The 19038-nt window shown below is 40.1% G+C and overlaps 1 protein-coding gene across 1 annotated transcript in view; it reads right to left on the reverse strand.

The window, feature by feature from the left end:
• Positions 1-19038, reverse strand: part of slc39a6 (solute carrier family 39 member 6) — a 29419-nt gene that overhangs the window by 8961 nt on the left and 1420 nt on the right. The window contains exons 2-7 of the mRNA XM_077555525.1: positions 14363-14443; positions 11066-11249; positions 6910-7225; positions 3533-3671; positions 1194-1253; positions 959-1128 (exon numbers count right to left, since the gene is read on the reverse strand). Of these exons, the coding sequence (XP_077411651.1) occupies positions 959-1128; positions 1194-1253; positions 3533-3671; positions 6910-7225; positions 11066-11247 (867 nt within the window). The 5' untranslated portion in view covers positions 11248-11249; positions 14363-14443. The remainder of the gene's footprint in view (positions 1-958; positions 1129-1193; positions 1254-3532; positions 3672-6909; positions 7226-11065; positions 11250-14362; positions 14444-19038) is intronic.

Consider the following 19038-nt stretch of genomic DNA (forward strand, 5'->3'; position numbering starts at 1 on the left):
TTGTCCACTGTCACCTCCACTCGTTGTCCAGCAACTCAAGTCGCAAGTTAAGGCGGAGTCCAACCCAAGACACGCTTAGGACCGCCTCCTCATTTGAATAACATTTCATCCTGGCAGAGCATCCGCATCATGAAATAAATAAATGTGAGAGCAGAGCGTTTTTATTCATTGATTGATATTCAGCTCTATTTATATATTTATTTTTGTATTTATTTCAACACATATTTTTATATTTATTATTATTTTTTGAATCTCGTTTTTATTTTTACTTTTATTTGTTTATTTATGATATATATTTTGTTGTTTTTATCTCCCTTTGTATTTAGTTTTTGTATATAATTTTTGAATTGTATTTTTTATATCCGTTTTTATTTTCACTTTTAGTCATTTATTTATTTTTGGCAGTTTTGGTCCTCCATACTTATCTACTATATAACAAAAATAAATATATAAATAAATAATTTGTCCACTATATGCAAATCCTGTTTGAGAGCAGCCATGTACGTACAAGTTTTCTCCAAAGTCAACATGAATAGCTCACGGGTGTGTTCTAAAAATAGCTCACCAGTGATGGGACATTGTGACTTTCTAAGAAAACTTTAAACAGAAGAAGAATGTTAACGTTCATTCATTTATTTAACATGGTATATGTTTCTAAATATTCTAAAATGAAACAGTATTGTCTTTAGAAAAAAAATGCTGGTTTTGTTGACCGAAACGACCTATAAATTCCATTGTAGCATTTTTTTCTTCTTCTTAAAACTGCATGAAATGAATGGCAATTTTTTTCCCATCTAATTTCACATTTCTAGCTCCTGATCGTAAAACGGTCACAAGAGTGCAACCGATCACAATTACCGATAGCTTCAGAAAAGTCCAAATCCAAGAATTCCCGCGGCCGGCCATGCAAAAGCAGGGTGGCGTGCGTGCGTGCGTGCGTGCGTGCGTGCGTGCTCACGTGGGGGATGAGGTGCAGGAAGGCGTCGCCGCTGAGCGTGCCCACGGCCAGCGCCACCAGGAAGCTGAGCAGGAACTTGAAGAAGACTTTGTTCATGAGCGGCATGAGCACCACGCCCAGAAGCGACAGCAGGCTGATGACGGTGATGGACAGGAAGCCGCCCACCCACGCTGGCGCCCGCCGGACACACGCAAATCAGTCGCAAGTCTTCAAAGTGGACTTTCCTGACAGTTACCTGCTGTGATACTTCTGCTGCCGTCGCCGCGGTCCTCGCCGTGATCGTGGTCAGGATGCTCTGAAGGGAGACAAACAGTGACGTTTACGACACGACGACATTTCCGATCAAATGGAGGACAACGAAGACTGAAAAGCTGGATTGAAATGCTGTGGAATTAATTCACATTTTGTAATGTGGCAACTTTCAGAATATAGGAAAAAAAAATAAAAATATCACACCAACTGTCACAATTAGTTCAGATAAATAATGCAAAATCCCAAGTATGCGACATTAACTCTGGAGTACCGCAAGGATCAGTTCTTGGATTTGAGTTAGAGTCTGAATCATTTTTTAGATTTGCAAAACAAAACAAAAAACAAGACAAATAGAACTTTGTCTTCATTTATTTTGTAAAACACTTTTGCGCATTAAATAAAAAAATAAAATAATTTGAGTCAAAAGAGGTACAAAAAAAACAAGAACAAATATTGTGGAGTTCCATTATTTGCTGAATTAAAAAAAATTGTTTAAAAGCAAACTTAAAAAAATTGACTTAAATCAGAAATGAGCTGTTAAAATTGTATATATGCTGTATTTTTTTTTAAGATGTCTCGGTACGAGTGTAATGAAAATTGTATATGTGAGTATGAAGATATGATTTCTAAATGTATTATGGTTTATGCCTATGAATTTCATGTCCATTTGTCGCTGGCAAATGTGCGTATATTAAAGTGCACTTTATATATGACTAGGTTTATACATTTTTCTTTTGTGGAAATGCATGACCTTATTATTGTATTAACATAAAACCAATAAGGGGTCGGACTAGATACGTTTTTAGCTTCTTCCTTCCGCTTTTGAACATATAAACTCTTTTCTTTCTTCCTATTCTTGTTTTTCTTTTTTACTTCCATTTATATTTTAAACTTGTAATGCGTTTTGTGTTTATATGTTCAATAAAACCATAAACCAAAAAAAAAAAAAAAAAGTCAAAACATGCAACGAATAAGGGGAGGGACGAGATCAGTTTTCAACTTCTTCCGACTCCCTTTTGAACCGTAACTATTAATAATGTTTGTATAAAGTGTTTTCCTCTTCTTTAAATCTTTATTCTTTTTTTCTGCTACTTTTTTATATGTTTATACATTCAATAGGCAAATCCAATCAAAATCAAAAAACGATATTATATATAATTTTAAAAAATCACCTCAAAATGGGATTTTAAATGCAATCTGATTTGTGCATGTATACAATAACAAGGTTTTAATGGCTTTAAGTTGTGTCCCTAAAATCTAAACGGCCATCTTTGACATTTTGAGCTGAATTGTTGTTGTTTTTAAATAAATGAAGACAGACTATTTACCTTTTTTTTTTTAAGAATGAAAAACAGCTCAAAGCGCAAATGAAGGCACTCCCTTCCTTTACACATGAAGAGTGAATGACAAAGTAGCCGCGGTCCAATATTGGCAAAGGAGTCAAGAAAGCAAGCCAAGTCGCAGCGGGAACCGCTGTGACCCGTTGCCAGCCAGCCACTCCTTGCTAATGCTAACAGCTAGCCACTAAGCAGTAACATCGGCGACTGCATTTTACGACAGCGCAATTAACTAGCGCTTTCTTAGCATCCTAAATTAGCGATTGAATATGATTTTGGGATGGTGTGTTGATGTTGGTTGCAAAAAAAAATATAATAATTATAATAAGGTCACCCAAAATGTGGAAACTCGTTTTAAGCTCGGTCAAGCTCGCCATCACGCCACCGTGCGGGCCAACTTCAAAGTAAGGCTACGTTCACACGGCAGGCAAATCAGCCTAGATGGGATTTTTTTTTTGCCCAAATGTGACCAATATCGGACTTTCTTATGTCATTGTGAACGGCCCAAATCCAATTTTTTCATATCCGACCTGGCTCACTTTCGTATATGTGGCATCCAATTTTTTTGCAAAATGACCTCAGTCTAAGTCTATTGCATTTATTTGCTAAGTTTTATTTTGAAGTTAGTTGAATGTGTTTCCAACTTCCTTCACATGACGGCATCGGGGACAAGAGGCGGGAAAAGAAAAACTCATTTCACTCCCGGTTGCCAAAATGCTCCCGAGGGTTTTCAACTTCGTCAATGTGGCCTGATAACGTTGCCTTCATGTGAACGTGCTTTTTTCTTTTGTTTCTCCACCAACTCATCCGCAGGAGACGTTTCTCAGCACCATTTTAGGCAAGCCTGGTTAAGATGCGTTAAACGCCTTCAAATGAATTCCATTTTGGCTGCAGAAGCAACGTCATGATTGTTATAGCTTTGTGGGGCTTAACATGCAAAACGTGGTGATTGCTTAGTGCGCGGAAGCCCTGATGCCAAGCTCACCGTCATCCTGGTGCCGGACGCAGGCGCCGGCGTCAATCTGGTGCAGGAGCGCCGGGCAAAGTAAGGCCAAGTCGCTCGGGCTCACGCTGCCCTCCTGCGTCATCCCGTGCGACCACAAGATGCTGGACGCGTTCTCACACTGATGATGCACACAAAAAAAAAAGATTCAAAATTCTTTAGAGGGGGGCAAAAAATGATTTCATTTGACACAAGCTTCACATTCACCCATTTTGAAAGCAACGTTGCATTTTGTTGGCTCGAAAAAGCCGCCTTTCGTATCAGAGGGTTTCATTAGCCTAAAGCGACGACAAGGCGAGGAGGAGTCACAGATTGACTCTTGGCTTTTTCTTTTTTTTTTAATCGATACGTGGGTCAGGAGTTGTGCAGGCATCAGCAAATCTAATGTCATTCTTTTGAATGCAACTTGACTTCAAATGACATTGCACTGCACGCGCGCACACACATTCATACAATTACAATACATACACTGTTCAAATCAGGGCTGTTAGTCGATTCAATTATTTAATCGCATAATTCTCATAGTTAACTCGCGATTAATTGCACTTTATATCTGCTGTAAATGTACAATCAAATATTGTTTTCAAGTTTTTCATATACACTTGTCAACATAAAAGTGGACAAAAACAGTTAACAAACACGTTTGTATCTTTCAGTAATTTCATTCATAAAGTTATTTGAAGAAAACTATATATATATATATATATATATATATATATATATATATATATACACACATACATGCATGTATACATATATACACACATACATGCATGTATACATGAAAGGAGTGTGAAAAGTACATTGCGTCATAGATTTGTGTTGAAGTAATTTTTCTGCCACTAGGTGGCTATAGTGTTTCATGTTGACAGAAATAGTAGTCTTCTTTTCAAATTCAGAGAAATTTTATTATATAATAATTAATTAATTAATCTAATTAATTACAGGATTTTTAATTAATTGATCTTAGGGGTTTAAAAAAAATGGATTCGTCAATCTATCGCGATATTACAATGCACAACTCTTGAATCGATTCACTATGCGGCCGAAACGATGTTTAAGCATCAATTTTTGATGGAAATATTCAACAAACGTCTTACTTAGTGTTAGGATTCACGCTTTAAGCATGAAAGAATGTTAAGCCTTAATATTGAATTTCAGTGCTGTTCAAACATGCAACAGACTTCAACCTGTTTATTAAATAGCGTGGTTCACAGTTAGACGTTTCACATAAATAAATACATTTTCAAACAAATTGACAAGTTTACTGATCAGTATTTTCTAAATTTGAGTAAAAGATAAATAGATAAATAAATATCGCAGTAATCAATTTATAGATGTGTATCGGGATAGAAATCGAATAGTGACCTAAGAATCGTGATATTTAATCGAATGAATCTATTTTAACAGACAACTAACGCTGGCTTGAGCCAGTTGCTCAAACAAGCTTGTTTACATTGAGAAGCTGAAATGATCATTTTGAAAATCATCGGTCTCCTGAAGGTCTTTGAAATCCTGAAATCATCGTATCTCCCGAAGCGTACGTCCTACCGGGACATGGCGGTTGCGGCAGCGGCGGCAACTACGGAAGTCAAGTCGCTATAAGGTCATGCACACACTCACACACGCACCATGAACCAGCCTGATACACTTGTTGCAGTTACGCTTTGGGCCAGAGGTGGCAGTCGTGAGTCAAAAAGTGACAAACTGCACAAAGATCCTTTCAGTTTGAATGCCTCTGTATTTAATACTTTTTAGTCCCATTTAGGGCATTCATTCAAGCAAAATCCATTTAATGAGTTTTAATACTTTGGAATGATCCGCAGAAACCCTGCAAAAGTGTTCTATAAAGATTATTTTAATAATAAATTAATGTGTCAACTAATCTAATTTAAAAAGAATGATGATTTAGATCCCTTTCCTATTTAAAAAAAAAAATAAAAAATTATTATGGGACTGCTTTGCGTAGCACAGCAAGCAACACATATTACTATTCCTAGAAAAATGGGCTTATTATGGGACTGCTTGCGAAGCAAGCAGGCACATATTGTTATTCTACCTAGGACAGTGGTTTATTTTTTATTTATTTATTTATTATTCCAGCGATTTTTCCGCTAAAATGTGGCCCGTACCGTACATCGCACCGGCACAAATGAGGTATCAAACGATGCGGCTCGATCTGACTCGCTAGGCTATTATTTTTCTAAGAATTCCCAGTTACCATGGCGACGCTATTCCCAAAAAACTCCCAAATTAACTCCCCATTGGGAATGAATGGGAAAAGGGAAGAGAAGATCACACATCAAGCACCTTTTTCCAAGACACGCTGCGCGCGCATACGTTATCCGACCGATACGAATATTAGCTCATTTTGTAGGAATTTTTCCCATCTTTAGCTCAGTGTCGAAATCTTTTTTAAGGAATGAAAGCTCCCCCCCCTGTGCGGGTTCAAAGACAGTGACTGAATTAGCTTTCTCGCACACTCTGTTGGCTAATTAGCCATCCAGTGCCGGGAACCAAATAATGTATTTGAAAAAATTTCACTTCAACTCGTCACCATGGACACAATCTTTTGTCACTAGACGTCAAATTCTCACATTTTGTAGTCACGAGTGTCTTCTTTCAGACAAACTAACTTTTATTTGGCTAAGGTGTCATTTAGTACCTTTATTTTCCTTTTAAGCTCGGACAAGTCGGACCAACTCGCCTATCTCTGCCATGTTAATTTCAGGCGCCTTCCTCTCTCCATTTCTGATAAATCATAAGTTTTCAACCTGCTCTCATTTGGTCATTTTTTATCCGATTAAGAAAATGAGAACATGCTCGTGTTCCCCAAACCCTTGCCGTTCTAACGAGCCATTTCTTGAATCTGTATCTTCAACCGTTAAGTCGTGAGAGGCTTTTGTTCAAGGGGTGCTTCTCTCACGCAATCTCAATGGAATGTGGGGCGCGTGACGTCTCCAAGTCAAATGTGCGTGCGTGAATGTGCATGTTTCTTAAAGGGACAGTAAGATACTTTTAGTTGATGTTGATTATAGTTAACTTCCACATTTCTTGACCGATTCCAGTCGTTTAAATTTGAAACTGTTCAGCTCATTACCAACGAGTCAGCAGTCCCATTCAAAATTTCCGCGGGAATTTTTCTAGTTTCAAATTGTGATTGCAGAAAATGCGCCCAAACCCACATTGATGAATAATATTTGCAGCATGTTGTTTGTCGTTCGCAATACATTGACCGCTTATTGGTTTTTATTTGTTTACTGATGATCAAATCATGAATCAATTAAATTGTGGCACCTCCAAATATGACCCACCCCACATGTTGGCAAATTAATTTGCGGACCCCCTCCAAATTGCACCTCAACATGCTGATGGTCGTCGTGGTGATGGTCGTGGTCGTCATGGTGATGGTCGTGGTCGTCATGGTGATGGCTTTCATCATGCGTGTGGTTTCCCGCCGTGTGCATTTGACTCGGGCTGACCGATCCGCCGTCGTTGAGCAGGTCGTCCACGCTGCGCTTTTGCCTTTCTTTGGGGGTGTCGGGGGTCTGCTGCCTTTCTGCGTCATGGTGATGATGGTGGTGCTGCACCGTCACGCTCCTGATGCGGTCCAAGCCTACGCTCTGCAAGAGCCGCTTCAGGCCCGCCAGGGAGATGCTCCCGTTTTCGCCGTACCTGAAACAAGACGGGTGAGCCCTTGTCACAAGATTTTAGTGCTGTCAAAGTTTTAACTCCTGAGTTAGTTCAAGCTTCAACTTTGACAGCACGGGGGGGGGGGGGGGGCAAAGTGTGTCCCGTGGGCCTCCGTTACAGATTCCAATCATACATTTCCTAATGTGCTGCATCCATTAACTCTTTGACTGCCAGACGTTTTCAGAAAAGGGATGCCGTGGGTGCCAGCCGATTTAAGCATTTTTGACTGATCTTTCAAGGTCCACAGAAAATTATGTGTTTGGACTATGGAAACACACATACTACTAAATGAAAGATTGGACTCTCATCTTTCATCAGAAAAAAAAGTTTGTTTCTACCTTATTCTGTTTTTCAGTAATCAACAATAGAAAATGGTTAGTTTCACCTCTGTTTTGAAAAAAAAAAACGTCTTTTAACGTCTTTGGCACTCCTCCATATGATTTTACTAAACGTTATTTAACGTTTTTGGCAGTCAAAGAGTTAAAGGCAAAATACCCACCAAAAAAATACCTTTAAAAAAAAGTTTCAAAATTGAGAGATAAAAACATGATTATATTCATTTTTTTTCATGTCAAAGTTTAATTTGCAAAAGCCTGATTTTTATTTTATTTTTAATGACTTAATTGAATAGGCGGAACGGTGGCTGAGTACAGAAGACGTCATTTTTATTATTGAAAAATTTAATGTATCACACTGACTGCCTTTATTTGGTGAATGCCACAAAATGTCACACATTTAGTTCTCAATTATTTTTTAATGTACAAAAAGTTGAATAAAATAATTAGACAATGAAAAAAAAGAAAAACATGATTACAGAATTGACATTATGTGCTGCAGCTATCGAATATTTTGGTATTCAAATATTCTACGGAAAATTCTATTGAATAATCAGGTATTTGATAAAATGAATGTTTTCACATCGTAAAATAACAATTATCAATACAGAAGACATTAAAAAATATATTTCCACTTACTAATGATTGACCAACTTTCATTTCTAGATAATCAACTTTTTTTTTAATACTTAAATTTACACTTAACAGCACATTATTTTCCTTCAGGAGATTTTCGACAAAACTCTCCCCATGGATTTTGGAATGACCTTCCGTTAAATATTAGGCAACCTCCCTCTCTACCCACTCTTAAAACACATCTTTGTTTCAATGTTTTATGGAGCCTGCTGTATTTTATTAGTAATTTATTTACCTACTTGTGTTATTTTATTGACTTATTCATTTACCCGCTTAAGATAAGTATTAATTTATTTGGTGTTCTTTTTGTTTTACCTCTCTTTATTCCAGGACAGATTTTTACTGCATGTACAGCAGCACTTTGTATCAAATAAAATTCCGAGTTGAGTCGTTTTTGGTCTGTGAGACAAAGTGACGTCACAACCACAGTTGTGATTTTGTCGACCGTCAAGTGCACAAATTGAGTGAGCTCGGTTTATTAAACTGATCTCTAGCAACGGCAACTGTGTCCGGCTGTCAGCGTCAAAGTGTGCAAATCATCACGTCGATTAGACTGCCTTTGAAAAGTCGCCCGATAGCCGCAGCCGCTAGCACCGTTAGCACGCCAACACTGTAGACTCCCTAAACATTGGCAAAAGACACCGTGCAATACAATGGTCAGCGTAAATTAAGTCTTCTTTTAGTGTCCTTAATTGGCTACCGAACGTGATTTCTGCACGAAGTTGTTTTGTTGACTTTGCTCGCAATAGTTTATGCCGGCAATAAGAACGGTAGGCAACGGCAACGTTCCGCAGGACGCGCCAAGTCATCCGTTGCGCCGCGACGGCAAAAACGCTTCTGGTAACAACTTCAAAATAAACGCGTTCATTGGCATTGTGCTCCACGTATTACTTTAGGTTTATTTTGAAGTTGGCCTTTCGTGTTTTGCCAGACGTGTCAATTGCGCTAGTGGCGCTTACGCCGGAAATCCAGCACAGTGCCGGAGTACTTCAAGCATTACGTCACCGGCGCTAGTGGCTTTTAAAAATATTCATACGGCCGGAATGAAGAAAATATTTTGCGCACCCCATCCCCACTGCTGCAATCACAAATACTGTAGCGTAAATTCGTCTCTAAAACTGTCATAAGTACGCCTCTACACGGGAGCTAATACTCCTTGCCTACCTTAGATCTTTTTTTTTTAAGTGTACAAGAAAACTTGAATTGCAATTTATTGTAGTTTATTTTTATTTTTATTAGAAACAGTAAAAGAAATATAGGGACGTCTATAAGCATTTTTTCCCCCAGACGGCTACCAGTACAAGTACTCAACTCTAGAGTAGCCACCAATACCGATACCAGTAGTAGTTTTGATACATAAAATTTGCCCCGTCCCAAAAAACAATGACAGATCATTGTAAAGAAGGACCTATATATCCCAAGACTGCATTTTCCCTTAAAATTGCATTCAATTAACTCTTTCACTGCCAGACGTTTTCAGAAACGGGATGTCGCCAGTGCCAGCCGATTTAAGCATTTTGACTGATCTTTCAAGGTCCACAGAAAATGTTGTGTTTGGACTATGGAAACACACATACTACCAAATGAAAGATTGGACTCTCATCTTTCATCAGAAAAAAAAGTTTGTTTCTACCTTATTCCGTTCTTCAGTAATCAGTAATAGAAAATGGTTACTTTCACCGAAATGCTCTGTTTTGAAACAAAAAAGCGTAGGAAAAGAGCTTTTTGTGAAACGATGTTATTTCATGCACTCTAGTGAATTGTACACTTCTTTTTGTCCATGAATGATGCCACAAACACCTAAATAGTGCTTTACTTCTGTAAAACGCTTTCACCAACAATGAAAACGTTTTTTTTAGTTTGCAAAATACGTTTATTTCCATTCAACAGTGTAACAATTTGACAAAACAATTTCGCAAACTATTTACAAATGTGTGCAACTGTGGTACTACTTACAATTATGTGGATGTTTCAAATACAGTTTTTCCTTTTGTAACGCTCTCCTGCGTGCAAGGAGACGCCGCTGGACTCGCACAACAGATTATAGTTTCACTTTCACTTTGTCCGTTTTGCGTGCAAACGTTACACTTTCTTGACGGCCTTTTTTTCCGGGGAATAAAAAGCAAGTAGCAAACTGTACACACTTCTCCGATGAATATGCATCGGACTCGGGGCACTCTCCGTCGTCCGATCGAACGTCCGCCTGTGCGTGCTCGGTTGTGCTCCGCGTTATGACGCCGTCATAGCCGCCGCGTCAGCGCTTCCAATTTCGCCGTCAAGCTCGGATTCACCATCATCATCATCGATGATGATCATCGTCGTCATCAATGTGCTCTTTTAGCGTTGGTCGATGCTTTTGGTCTTTGAAAAAAACGGCTCGGGCGTGAGCTGCTCGCAACCGGTCGCCATTTTTCCTTTGTTTTCCATTCTGATCTCCTGCTCGACACTCTAGCTCCGCCTCTACTGACGCCCACCTGATCTTGTCAAAAGACAGTCATCGCTGCCCTCTAGGGGCCAAAAATAGTCCTTAGGCACAACAGACCTGCAGGAAAATTTCACAACAGATGCGGAAGGCTTCCCTCCACCCGTTTCAAAAAAAAAAAAAATTGGATGACGTCTTTTGACGTCATTGGCAGCCCTCCGTAGGTTTTTACTTGACGTCTTTAAACGTCAATGGCAGTGAAAGAGTTAAGGACAATTTTCTATTTGTCTAATTTCACAAATAACTTTTGGATTTTTCACCAACACGAGCGCTCTTGTTGCTAAACTCTTGAGCACGTGTTGCCACCCAGTTGTGTACATTGGATTGCTTTTTGCATGTTTTCAAACACAAAATGCGGGAGGTGCCGACCTGTTGAAAAGCGCCTCCAGGTGTCTCTTCTGGTTCCGCTCAGCCAGCTGCGCGTCGACCACTGCCGACGGCATGCGGACGGCGCAATCGGGCCCAACCGAGACGGCTCCGGCTGACAGCGCCTCCGCGGTTGTCCGGACCAGCATCAGGACCAAGACCGCCCAGCTCGCCTCCTGCCACATCTCTGCAGGACAAAATTGAGCAAGTTTGGAGTTTTTGCGTGGACTTGGATGTCCTCAAAGTGTCTGTGCAATAGAAAAAAAACACTATTCAGTTGAATAAGGAAACAAGGAGGTGACAAGAAGGTTAGGAGACACGGAAACGAGGCGTCAAAGAAGCAAGGGAATGAAAAAATAGGGGGCAGGGAAACCAGGGAATAAGGAGGCGGGTAGAGAAGGGAATTGACAAGGTAGTTTGGACACCAAGAAACCAGGAGACAAGGAAGTCAACAATAACGACAAAGTCAACATCACCTTGTAGTTCAATTACTGATCAGGGAGACAGACAGAGGGATAGATGACTTTTGATCAAAAACAAAAGAACTATAGTTTTAGAACAAAACCAAACTGATTAGACTTCAACTGATAGTCTACCAAATATCATGTTTGTACGGCAAACTGGCTTTGGGGCGAGGCAGAATTTTCAAAAATAGTTCTCAAGTTAAGGTATGAAGATTCCCTTTGGAACCAGAATGTCAGACTTCCTGTGTCTTTTCTAGCATGGCTTTTTAAGACTTGACTATTTAAGAGCTAACTCAAACTAGCTCCAGAGGCTTAATTTTCAAATAATATGAAGGAGCTCTGGAAATGTCCAAAATGAGCATCTAATTCCCACTTTGGACCAAAATAGCAAACTTCCTGTTTCATTTCCAGCATGGCTTCTTGAGACTTTTTCATAGTTCTACACAAGAAAGACCGGCCTACCAAATTTAATTTTGCAAAGTCAAACTGGCTCTGTGGACGGAATTTTTCGAGAATTTGAAGGACCTCTGGAAATGTCCAACCGTTAACTCTTTGACTGCCAGACGTTTTCAGAAAAGGGATGCCGTGGGTGCCAGCCGATTAAAGCATTTTTGACTGATCTTTCAAGGTCCACAGAAAATTATGTGTTTGGACTATGGAAACACACATACTACCAAATGAAAGATTGGACTCTCATCTTTCATCAGAAAAAAAAGTTTGTTTCTACCTTATTCCGTTTTTGAGTAATCAACAATAGAAAATGGTTAGTTCCACCTCTGTTTTGAAAAAAACGTCTTTTAACGTCTTTGGCACTCCTCCATAGGATTTTACTAAACGTTATTTAACGTTTTTGGCAGTCAAAGAGTTAAAACAAAATAGCAGATGTTTTGTTTTTCCCGTTGTGGACACCTGTGTGTTCTTTAACAATGGGCTTTTCATTTCTGGTACATGAAGCAATATGGAAGTGGCCGTGACTGATAAGCCTGCTGGAGACAAACTGCTTGCTGTCCTGTCTCGCTGACCTCGCTTTCTCCTCCCAAAAAACCCTGAGCAGGCAGCATAAAGAACTCGATTCTCACAGATCATTTCTTCTTGTAGATTGCTCTGTAAGACTTGTGTCTTTTTGAAGCTTCAAATATACAAAATCCCAAAAGACAAATTGTTTTTCCACACCGTTTTATTCATCTCGCCTAACTACTGAAAATTCCACAACCCAGACTTCCTGTCTCATTTCCGGTGTCAGTACCAGATGCGATCGGGCTGCCAGATCATATCGGGGTCGCCTAACGAACACGTTACGCTACAAGACTGGCCGGAAATGATCCAGTTGACGGCAAACATTGGAAAGAAACAATTAAAGATGTCATTTAAACAACAAAATGTACAGACTGAAATTGTAAAAACGTAAACAAACCTAAGAATATAAACGCAAGATATATTGAATTAATAATAAAGTAGATTGAATAAATGACAAATACACAAAATAATTGCCTGAGATGTGACAAATATTGTGAGTTTAGATTGTTAATTGTTCCTATTATTAAGACTGTTTTTGTGATGTATTGTGATTGTGAACAGCTAAAAAAGAAACCAAAGTAAATCGCGCATTCGTTAGCGCTGCAGTAGTGACGTCACCGGCAAGCGCGAAGACGCTTCTAATTATTTCTTCAATCTTTAAGTATCCTGCTTTTATATTCACGTTTTTACAAATTTAGTCCATACATTTTGTTATTTCAATGACATCTTTAATCATTTCTTTGCAATGTTTTACCGTAAATGTTTGTCATATAACTTTATTAAACAATTGTAAACGGACAATTTCCAGCCAAGCCTGTAGCGTGTTGTCATCTGAAGGTGACCCCGAAACAATCTCGCAGCCCGATCACATCTGGTACCGACACCGGTTCGGCTTCTTGAGACTTTTTTGGTACACCTTCACTAGACTGCCCTAGCAAATTTCATGTTGCTCAGTCAAAACTGGCTTTGGTGCTTGAATTTTCCAAAATAGTTCATGTTTGAAAACCATCTATAAAAAATAGAAAAAATTAATTGTTTTAGTAATTTTAAAAAGATAAGCAGAAAATCAAACGTTTCACCTGCAAGTATTTATTGAAATGAACCCAATAACCCAAAAAGTCACACAACAAATCACAGTATAAATTCTGATCACGTATAAGAAGAAGAAAAAACTAAAGAAAAAACGGTTTCAGAATGATGCCGAACTGAAGAACGGTATTCTGTTCCATCCCTTTCTGATCAAAAATGTTGTGATATTGAACGTATCGCCTTATGAGACGCTAACACTTTTTATGGGCACTTTTCTGCATGGAGTCTGGTGTCGTCATGCTCGGCGAGCGGCCAGGCTTGTGGACGCGGACTTTTAAACTCCTATTTTATTCCAATATACAACATTTACATCCACATTAGGGTTGTTTATTCTTCTTCTTCTTTAGCACGTGTGATGCTAAAGACAGCTTGCTGCGTTAGCATCGAGCTAGCGGCAGATTAGCGTTAACTTCCACTGAGGACGCCTCTGGACGTCAGCCGGCTGGCCGGCCGAGGCTCTCCGGCCTCCGAGCGAACGCCAAAATTGGAACCCAATCGGCCGGACTGTGAAAAGCGAGCCGCGCTAACGTCATATGCGCTCAGCGCACATAAACTCGAGTTACTGTAAACACGAGCACGTTGCTTTGTGCGCTCGGCACCAAGTCGCCCAGCTCGGTGCCGTGTGCACAAAAGGCGTTCAACCCGGAAACGACGCCGCTGCCGCCATCATGTCCGCAGCCGCGCCAACGACACAAAGCGTCGCGTCCACGCCTGGAAAAACACATTTTACCTTCTTCTTGTCCGTCGTTCTCCTCCGGCGCGTTGCTGCGTCCAAACTGGATTTTGAGTGGGTTCGGCGGTGCCTCGGGGACTGCGGGAAATCAAAGAGACGAGTTCAAGTAGATGGGCCGGGCGGAGAGGCGAAGGGGCGGGGCAGAGCTCCCAAACTCCTGTTGTGATTGGCTGGAGGCCATGTCAACTAAACCAACCGTCCCTTTATTGTCTTTGAGTTTGGGTGTCAATCACGAACTGACACGTCCACTTACGTTTGCGCATTCGTGATGAATAGATGAAGCATTTTGAGCACTCGAAGCTTCCCATCAAATTGGTTCACAAAAAGGGCTTCATGTTCACACAACACCCCCCCACTAATTTGAACTACTTAGTTTAGAACAATTACACATGCTTTAGTTGCCAATTGTATTTATCTGTAATTGAGTCATATTTGTTTTGCGTATTATTACTCTAGGTATCTTTTTTTTTTTAATGCTGAAGTTGCTGAACTGTACGTTTGTTTAAAAAAAGTAAAGTTTATTTAAAAAACAGTAACATATTTGACTAAGATAAGCACTTCACCTTGCCATGCCAACTTTGTGTAACGAAACGTAATCTTACCGATTCAACATGTCATCATCATTGCGCTCACTCTTTTATTAGATTTTTGTATGTGCGTGTGTGTGCATATGTGCGTGCATGTGAGTTTGTGCTCATTAATTCACCTAAAACCTATAAAAAATCTCATACGTTTACCTAAACCGAATACTTCAGAATCCCGCTAGAGTCATGAAGTTGTCAAGAGACCCGAGGAAGGATCAAAGAAAAGAAAGGAAAGTGAAATCCAGCACCACCTACTACCCACCCGGTTACAAACCAGAATATTTCACCAACCCCAGAAGCATATAAATTCCAACAAATTAGGGAGACCTCAAGAGACCAAAGGAAAGACTAAAGAAAGGAAGGAAGGATAGATGAAGCAGAGTGAGATCCACAGACATCAGCCTCCACTGATCCAGCGACCAGAGAAAGAAACAGATTGTGTTTAAATTTCAGTAGATGCTGGTGTGGTGGATCTGGCATGCATGAAAAACCTCCACCAAAGAGGGGAGCCGTCGAGGGTTTGTTATTCTTTCTAACCACCATTGCATTTCATTGGCCGTCAATTATGCGCACATTTTGGTTATTTGTGTCCAGTGACTAAATTAGTTTTTTTTAATATTAATATATGCATTTATAAAATATAAATAATTGAAAACAGATATATATATATATATATATTATAAATGAAAAATAATAATATAATATAATATTAAACAGCTCTGTGACTGTTTTAGCCTAAAAAAAAATAAAAATAAAAACTAGTGGCCAATTCTTCTCTATTATGAGTGTCAGCAGTGCACATCAGCAGCCAGGACCTGCTTTCATCATCGGAGGTCACAAAAAACCCTAAGAGATGGCAAATCCGGGCCCAGAAAATAAAAAACTTGCCACCGTTTGGTTTTAGCCCCTTGTGCTAGCTCCCTAGCAGATAATCGAGCTAGCTAGGGAGCTCCTAGCTAGCAGCGGGCTTTAAAGCCAAACTGTGGCAGGTTTTTACTTTTTGGACCTGGATTTGCCACCTCTTCTCTTAAGCAAACCGATTGAGACCCAAAAAAGGGCAGACGAGAAGATGATGTTGACGACGACACTCACAGCTGAAGCTTTCTCACCACATCGCAGCTGAGAGAATGTTTAACAAGTTATCTGCGCGCCAAGGGCAAATGCAACCTTAAAAATACTTCAAAAGTAAATAAAAACCAAGGCAACATATTTAAACATTTCAAACACTGCACATGCTTCACGTGTTACAAAAACATATTAGGTGCTTTGCAAAGACATTTGGAAACATTTCAGTGACATTGTTGACTGTCAGCGTTGTTGTCGTTTCTAAATGTGACCATAAAGTGTCGCTGTCGTGCAAGAAGAGTCCTTTTCAAGTCACAGATTTACAGTGCAGTATATAAATATAGCGCAGCCCGCACATACTGGCGCTTTTTGTGTGTTGTTTCCAACCCCCTTTAATATTTATAAATGTTTATTTTGGTGGTGACCACTCCCATTTTTCATGGAAAACGCTTATTGCAGCTTCATTTAGTAGGGCTTTGTATATCGAGCCACGGAGGATTCGGGATTATTACCTTCTTACAAATATGAGAGAACGTGTTCAAAATTTCAGAGCAAAATAGCGGAAGGCTTAAACATAACCAGAAGATGATGACGTAGTGACATAGTTGCCCTGGGCCCGCCCAGGTAATGACCAATCATGGCTCAGCTCCAGATAACGGGTGAGCCGTGATTGGTTGTTCCGCGAGCAACTGTGATGTCATTTACAGTCGACAGCTAGTGACAAAATGGCCGCCCTCTGAGACTGGTAAAAACGGATGGATTTTGCAAAAACATCAAGTCATATAATGACTGACTAAAACATAAAGAATTATATTATATTATAATTTGTGCATCATGATTTCATGCTGCAATCGAATGGATTGCACTTCTCCTTCAGTTGTACCTGCATTGACCACTGGGAGGCAGCGTAATTCTGTACAGTCATGCAGACACACGAGGAGGAATGGACTATATGCCACGGAGGAGGCGGGACTTCCGACTTGCGGCTTTTCACCCATCAACTTTGTTTCCGCTTTGCGACGTGTGGGCAGCGAGTGGGCAGCGAGTGGGCAGCGTCCCTTTAAGCTTTTCAATTAAATGATTATTCGTGAATAATCAAAATTCTAAGATGTGATTAATCTGATTTAAAAATATAATCGTTAGCCAGCTCTAGTTGTTAGACAATTTGCGTTCCCTAAAGGGTTGTAAAACCGCAACTATGCTAACATTAGCACATCGATGGCATTTGTATGTATACTAGCATTAAGCTAGTAAGGTCCGTTCATAAAACTTCATACAGTAGTTGTCTTTGTTTTGAATTCACAGCACGTCATTTTCCTTGTTTCATGAAAACCAATCACACTTTGACATCCTCGATTACTTTTTGGATTTCTGAGCGATTCACAAACATTTGACGTTTGGCCTTGGTCGCCACGGTTACGCCAGCAAACACCAGCGGGCTTCAGAAGTTGACTGACCCTCGGCCAGCAGAACTCACAAGCAAGGTTCTAATAACAAGAAAAAGGAGAACATTGTGAAGGCGTGGAAGTCTTGTGGGAATGTTGCCGACGCTTGAAGTCGCCGTCGGGTCAAATCATTTCAATATCATGAGTTGCGCGGCTGCCATGGGAACAATTAAAAGGCTCGCAAAGAGAAGAAAAATTCTCCTAAGTGGATTGTAATGAAAATCCTCTTTGAGCTCAAGCCGCAGTCTGTCCGCTTCTCATCCTGATTATTCTGATCCCGTCCGAAAAGCCGTTCTTCTTCTCATCCAATAATGTGGTCTTGTTGCACATTTGCCCACAATGACCCTCCTGCTTTTTCTCTCGCGTGACATGAGTTTTCCCCAAACCCAACTATAAGGCCTGGTGATCAGATTCTCGTGAACGATTCTCATGCGTGACCATGTGATCGTTTTAACCATATGATACGATACGATACGATACGATATGATAAGATGCAGGCCAACCCCTTGACAAACATTTAATAAGCATGTAATAACTATGGTATAACATGTAATAAGCATGTGACAAGCATGTCATGACCATGTGACAAAACATTTTAACAGGTAATAAGCATGTTAAATCCATATGATAAAACACAGGATAACCCTGCGACCAACCCTCAACAAGCATGTAATAACCATGTTATAAAAGGTAATAAGCATGCGACAAGCATGTCATGTGACAGGCATGTGCCGGTGTTGGGCGTGGTGGGTGCCGAGTCAGCAAAAAGAGCGCTCGCAAGGACGCAGGCATATGGCGATTCAAATAATCTGAGATTTCGTTTAAATCTTCCAAGAGGCTAGCGAGGCGGATGAAGATTAGCTACCAAATTAAAAGCTCAGCGCACATCTCCACCCGAGTCCAATTTAAATTGATGATGTTCTTCAGCATTTGAACTGGACTCAACTCAAGTGCTTCCAGGTTTCATGTCAGAGAAGGGACAGACCGCCAGTCAAGCATGTGCATAAAAAACAACCACAACAAAAACGGATGGGTCGCCAATCGATGCCCAGGCATATAAATACAAACGATGGATTGTCAGAGCGCATATAGATTAAAAAATGGTTGGTGATTTGTCATCATGAGTCAATGTGTTACGACACAAAGACCAAAGAATTGATTGGCCGCCAGTCCAAGTCGGCACCCATAAAACAAAAACTGGATCCGTTGCCATGTCAGGGCAAGACCAAAAACGGATTAATCACCAGTCGATGCCAGGGAACATAAAGACAGAAAAGGGGAGTGGTCGCCAGTCCACATCAACCAAAGAGCATACAAACAAAAAAGTGGATTGGTCAACAGTCAATGTCAGGGTACACAGCCAAAATGGGGATAGGTCGCTGGACCATGCCAGGTAAATTCACACCAAATATTGATTGGTCGCCACTTGCCAGTCCACGTAAGCATATAGACAAAAAAGTGGATTTGGTCGCCTGTCGATGTCAGGGCACAGACATTAAATGATTGGTCGCTGGTTCGGATCACGAATTTGAGTCATAGATCAGATCGTTATTCGGATAAGCCAAAAAAAAAGAAGATA

This window comes from Vanacampus margaritifer, chromosome 2, assembly GCF_051991255.1.
Source record: "Vanacampus margaritifer isolate UIUO_Vmar chromosome 2, RoL_Vmar_1.0, whole genome shotgun sequence".
NCBI lineage: Eukaryota > Metazoa > Chordata > Actinopteri > Syngnathiformes > Syngnathidae > Vanacampus > Vanacampus margaritifer.